The sequence below is a fragment of the Triticum aestivum genome, chromosome 4D, assembly GCF_018294505.1.
Source record: "Triticum aestivum cultivar Chinese Spring chromosome 4D, IWGSC CS RefSeq v2.1, whole genome shotgun sequence".
Lineage (NCBI taxonomy): Eukaryota > Viridiplantae > Streptophyta > Magnoliopsida > Poales > Poaceae > Triticum > Triticum aestivum.
The window spans coordinates 398,587,994-398,594,427 of record NC_057805.1 but is presented as its reverse complement, the minus strand read 5'-3'; the positions used below and the strand labels follow the sequence as shown (position 1 = coordinate 398,594,427).

The 6,434-nt window shown below is 50.1% G+C and overlaps 1 protein-coding gene across 1 annotated transcript; it reads right to left on the bottom strand.

Moving 5' to 3' along the window:
• Positions 1-3,498: 3,498 nt before the first annotated feature.
• LOC123098168 (homeobox-leucine zipper protein HOX19) lies at positions 3,499-5,709 on the bottom strand. The gene is made up of 3 exons (XM_044520066.1): positions 5,089-5,709; positions 4,752-4,831; positions 3,499-4,447 (listed from the first exon to the last, which is right to left on the bottom strand). The coding sequence occupies exons 1-3, from the start codon at positions 5,479-5,481 to the stop codon at positions 4,096-4,098; spliced, it is 825 nt and encodes a 274-aa protein (XP_044376001.1). The 5' UTR covers positions 5,482-5,709; the 3' UTR covers positions 3,499-4,095.
• Positions 5,710-6,434: the final 725 nt, after the last annotated feature.

The following is a 6,434-nucleotide window of genomic DNA, read 5'->3' as shown; positions in this document are numbered from 1 at the left end:
GCGACCGGATGAATGCCCACACATCAGCTTAGTCCTACGTGGCACACAAAAACTGCTAGAACGCGCCAAGATTCGTGTAGAATTGGTTGGACGAAGATCCATGCGTGTGGGCGAGTTGCCAGACGCCCACATGTGGGCGTTAGACTTTCCGGAAAAAAATGGCGAGCTTGATCATTTTCTTCTGATTAGCCTGAAAAGACATGAGACGTCAATCTGCTGGAAGATTCTTGGTACATAATTTCTCCACTTCTACTCATTTCCCTCTATTTTATTTTGCTGGTTTTTCACACGGTGAAACGCGGTTTGGAGTAACTCCTCAGCCCCACCGGCCACCAGGCAGTTACTATCAGCTGAGAGCGGTTCCGGATTCGGCCCATCATTGAATCGGGACATGGATGACCTCGGACGGTTGCTGTAGCCCGATACCAGACAGCCGACTAGTCGCGCCATGACGTAACTGCCAGAGCAGCCACACGAAGGCACCCGAAATTTGCCCGTCCAATCGGCACGGAGATGGATCAACGGCCGTTATACTACGAGGACGCCAATTTACACACTGGAATTTCGACATATCATAGACAAAAAAAATATATGTCAAGTTTACGACAGGTTTGCGGAAATCTCGAGAGACATCGGGGGAGGAGGATGGCAGTTTAGGAATATTTTGCAGAAAACAACCTTATGAAAAGCTAAATTACAGCAACACCCTCGGAGTCTTTTGCCCTTGCTACTCCATCGAAGAGGTAGAGTCACAGTCTTTGTGACCCAAATAAGGAGGGTCACGCACCTGCCAAGCCCTACCCGGCCGCACGATTGTCTCGCGATTTGTGAAGTAGTTGGATCCCGGACGATGGCATAATATATTTCAAGTTTTAGTCGTTTAAACCTATAATTTTATATCTGAAACTTACGATTTTCATAGATACAATTCAAGATTTTTTGGTTGTAGAAAAAAAATGATTTTACTGTTTGCATGTACTAAGTTCCAGGAATTAAAACTTAACATTTATTTTCAAAATTCATCAACACGTATTCAAAATGGATCTTATTTGATAGCTCTCGTCACGAGAAACACGAATATGAAAACAAAACTTTAATTTAGACTTTTTGTTCAAAAGATATAAAAGTTTCAAAATCGGAAGTAAAAAATAAAAGCATGCCTGAGGGACCGCGTGCCACAAATCCTCCCCCGTTGTGCTGCGTCGATCATAATTTTGGTTACCACTCGAGAAAAAATCGGTTACCTGGCGGCAACCGCCTATCTAAGTGCCCCACGAGAAAACACCTTTATCAAGCAAAATATACCAAAATTTTGAATTTCAATGTAATTTATCCAGATTCAAAATTCATTCAAAAATACATTCTGTAACCGCTCGGTATTTGTTGATTACCACGATAACCGTAAATCTCAATGCTCACGAGATTCTTTTTTCCATATGGGATCCAAACCTTGGTGTCGGTCAGGGATCGTCCCCGTGCTCCTCAAATCATAAACTGCCTATATGTTGTCTAGGCAGAAAACTGGGATTACCACCGTCGAACATGCAATTTTGTTCCAGGACCATCGACTTCCCCAAAACATCGAAGCTACCGCTAGATATGGCAACTTCCACAGAACGTATGAGCACCAAGTCTGCCGCGATGGAGGAGCAACGGAAGAAGGCCACCACGGATCCCTCGACATCATCATTGGGTGACACCCACCTGTGGCTATGATCGAATAAAATGTATTGGTGGATGTTGCGGCGGCCACCATTAAAACTCCGTAGGGACAACACTAAATCTAACCCCAAATACGTCCAAAGCAAAGAGCCGCCACCCCTCTTCGTGGGTCAGCGGAGCTACGGCTGGATGGGGAGAGAAGCCATGGCCTCGCCGGTGGAGCGAGGTAGGAAGGACGTTGTCCCTGATCAATAAGAAGGTTGTTGTTGCATATGCCTTGCATCGGCCGAACTACTCTTACTCGGCTTGCTACCGTACCACGTGCCGATCGAACTCCCATTTATGCGGATTTGCTAATCCTTCAATTGTAAAATTTTGTTCTGCCAATTTTTGATAGGAGATTGACAGAAAAGTCATCGCCCAAGCCGGAACGAGAATGTCGTGACATGCTGCGAGGGCTCAGCAAGAACGAGCCGGAGCCAGAGACCATGAAGTTGGTTGTGGCGTCGCAGAGGGAAAGCAAGGTGGAGGCACGATGGCTCGAATACTGATACGGGGTGGCCGCCGACACTGGAGAAGAATGGGGATGGGTTTAGCGGGATGGACAGGATGACGATAGCACGGTGGAAGTGGCGACTCGGGTAGGTTGTGGCAGCGAGGCGGAGGCCGACAGCTAGGCCTGAATTGGAGGACGACACACGGGTGGCGAGCGGCGGATTGGATGAGAAGGAAGGGATACGAGGAGGAAGATGGTCGGGCGGCCGACAGACCTGATTGGGACAAATCGAGTGAGAGAGCATAAAAGTTTTTTTTTTCGAAATGGAAGAGCAAAGAAGATTTGAGGCAACCGTTTTATGAGTGCCGCGAACCAACCTGTGGTTGGATGGTTAGGTGAACCGTGATATTCCCAGCTCACCAGGGTCCAAGCCCTGGTGCTCGCATTTATCCTAGATTTATTTCAGGATTTTCGGCTATGCACGTTCAGTGGGAGGAGACATTCCTGTCGACTGTGAGGCGCCTATGATGACTTCGTAAAATCTCAAGATGATATGCTGCCTCAGTCTCTGCTCATAGTGGTAGGGTGTGCGTGTGTGCGTTTATAGAGGTGAGTGTATGTGCATATATACGAGCGTTTGCGTCTGTACTGCGTTAAAAAATAGTTTTATGAGTGCCCTCCTTTTATCTGTCACGTCTTGCAATGCCGTCGCTCGCACAATCCGTACGTACACAAAGTGATCAATGCAGAAGATCAAGAGTCATGATTTAGAGGGTGTTTGGTTACAATGGACTTATTGATGTAGGGACTTAAAAAAGTCCCTTTAAGTCCCATCTAAACCAAACAGGAGGGACTTATAGGGATTTAAAGCGGGCATTTGGGACTTATGAAATAAGACTTTCAAGGAGGGACTTATAGGGACTTAAAGTTGTAATATGGTCTTTTAGTCCATGTTAAGTCTTAGGAACCAAATAGGTAGGGACTTGGGACTTATAAGTTGGGACTAAAAAAAGTCCTAGGACTTATTTTCTGGTTACCAGGTAATTACTCAACGATCTAACTGAAAACGACCTCTGATGGACGATGAAGCAGAAACCGCACGTCACTAATTACCAGGCAATACCCCGAGCTTCTTTCTAGTCAAATCGGAGTGGTCGTGTGAAAATTGGCCTGGTTAACCAGGTAGAGGTTACAACTTACAACGGTGCAATTAACATAACTGAACAGATGGTTAAGCAAGAGCAGAAGAGAGGCTAAGCTTTCCCATTAACAATTAAATGAACCAGCAAAGGCGAAAGCAACAGGGAGGCAAAGTAAAGTTTAAGGCCCGACAGGCACAATCATTGAAACGTATATGCATATAGAAAAAGTCAGAAAGGTATACACATTACACACGTACGCACCCGACAGGGAGAGCCTCTCTCATGTCATCATCCAAACACTGCCTGACACGACTAGGAATTAGTTCATCACAGCGGCGGCTTAGTCTATTATCTCCTCTCCGATGATCAGCTTTTGAACACAAAAAGGCAGAGAAGCCAACCAAAAGGAGAGGTCCACGGTTACATGCATGCACAAGAATATACAATGGCCGGCCGCTTCGAGTACTAGCTACTGCCTACTACAGGTGGCTGTTTGACTACCTATCGTCTATGGATTGCGCCTATGATTGATGGATGGATGGATTAGCTAAACTGAACAAGATTCGGGACTAAACCCCCAGACCAAGAAATGGCAAAAGTAGGAGGATCGTGTCCATGTCCATGTCCTGCAGCTGGCTGGCTGCAAGGATCATATGTTACTTGCGACGTGAGGTATTAGCTATGGCAGCCACTGCTACTTACTTGTAGCTAGCTAGCTAGCTATGGCGGTGGTGCAGGTCGATGTTGATGAGCGTCGTGTATGTACGTACGTGCGGTCGGCGGAGCGCAGATCGATCAGCAGGCGGCGGAGTGGGTGAAGGGGTTGAAGAAGTGGTGGGTGGCAGCCTTGGGCCTGTCGGGGTCGACCTTGCCGGCGGCGGTGGCGGCGGTTCCGCCCAGGCGTTCGCAGGACGGGCAGATGGTCAGCGTGGCGGCCGGCAGCTGCATGTAGAACGGCGCCGGCGGGGCCGCGGCGGAGGACGGCGTCCCGGGGTGTTGGCTGGCGTTGTTGGGCGGTGGCGGCGGGGCGAACTTGATGGTGCGGAGCTCCTGCAGCTCCCGCTGCAGCCGGCGGTTCTCCTCGGTGAGCGTCTCGCAGCAGCGCTTCAGGAACTCGCAGTCCACCTCCGTCTGCTTCAGCTTCGTCCTGCATGCACGTGAACGGGATCCAACGTTAGTTTTACAAAAAGTTCACCAACACAACTGAAACGACCCGTAATTTTAGGGAGAGGTCTCGCTAATTTTTCATGCATGCATGGACGTAAAACAAAATGAATTGAGATGGGAGTGCAACACACAAAATGATTGCCCGTGTGTTTTTTTTTTTGAGAAAGATGAAGAGGTGTATAATACAAGGATTAATTGTTTCAAGTCAGCTCTAGCAGGAGACCGTAAGCTGGGGTGCCAATATCATATAGACATATACTCGTGTATAATACAAGGCTCCTAACCTGGCTCTTCTGTTCTGGAACCAGACTTCCACCTGCCTTGGCCTGAGGTTTAATTGCTTGGCTAAAGCCACTTTCTGCTTCTGCTCAAATCCAAAAAGGACACACAAAGGAAAAAAAGTTCAGTAACACATTTTTATTTTTGATTCAGCAGCTCATACTATGGATCAAGAAAGTAAAAACCAGATTTGAGGAGGCATGCGTACGCGCATGCATAAATAGAGAAGAAGATCTCAACAGATGAAAGATGATGCATGTTAGGTATCCGCGGCCATCTATCAGTAGCGGTGAATCGATTCGAACGTGACTAGTACGCATGCGTACGTACGAACGTACGTACCGGGTTGAGGGTGCTGTGCTCCTTGAAGCGGTCCTCCAGGAGGGCGGACTGCTCCTTGGTCAGCCTCAGCTTCTTCCGCGTGCTGCCGTCGTCGTCCTCCTCGGCGCCCACCGCCGTGGACGATACCATCTCGCCCAGGTCCGCCTCCTCGGCCCGCTCCCTCTTCACCGCGCCCCCCACCGACATGGACGACACGCCGCCGGACGCGGTGCCGGTCATGGTGGTGTCGTCCGGCATGCTGAGGGTCAGCGACGGCTCCGCCTCCCACAGGGTCAGCCGGCCGCTGTTGCTGCTGCGGTGCGCCGACGACGGCCCGTCGCCTCCGCCTCCGCCCCCGCCGCCCAGGGACAGGCCCAGCGCCAGGCCGGCGTCGTGGACCTCCTCCTGCGACATGGCGTGGCGCACAAATCGGCAGAGCCAATGGTCTCTAGCTAGCTTGACCCAAGAACCAGCAAACTATCTTGTCTATCTGCGCCGACTTGAATCCTCTCGCAGTTCTTGCAGGGTGCCGCGGAAGTGTATTCACGCGTCTGTGTAGTAGAGGTGAGGAGAGGAGAGGGGAGGGGAGGGGAGGAAGGAAGGAATGAGTGAGGGGAATGAATTGGTTGAGGCCGAGGGGTTGAGAATATTTGAGGAGGAAGAGGAGCGAGGGAGGGAGGTGTGGAGCCGCCCGGGGGGGACAAGGCGATGCAAACCCACATCACACGGGCGTACGCGCACGCGCACTCGACACTTGCGAATGTTTGACAAGCCCAGCACAGGCAGCAGGGAGATCGACCCCTCGCGCCGGGAGGGTCCAGACTCCACAGACCAGAGTGCCGTGCTGCGCCCTCCGTCTCCCTCCCTCTCTCTGGGCGTGTTCCCTCCTACAGATGTGCATATTTTTCATCCCGTTCTCAGCAGCCAGCCATCGCTGCTGCTCAAAAGTCGGGTTTTTCTTTTAGGTTTTTCTCGTGCTGCTGGTATGGATGGATGATTAGGGGTGCCGCGTGGACGCGCGTGTGTAAAGGGGCCGGCAATATTAGAAGCCGCACGCACACATCAGCCTCGCTCGCTCGGCCCCTTGTGCCCACACGCATGCATGTAGGCGTTACAAAAGGTGAGACATGCAGCAGATCCTCCGTTTCTTTTTTGCTTGCTGCTACTACTGTTCTGTTCACCGAGGGTGGGCGCGTTCTAGATCAGTTAGGTACGCACGTACGTGTATAGATATAATAGACTCATCCGTTCAGGTACGGACCTCCCGCTTTGGTTCTAGTACAAGTATATTTCACATGATGATCATGCATGCATGGCTCGATAATTGTTAGGTATTTGCACAAATGATTGTGGTGGAGATGGATGCG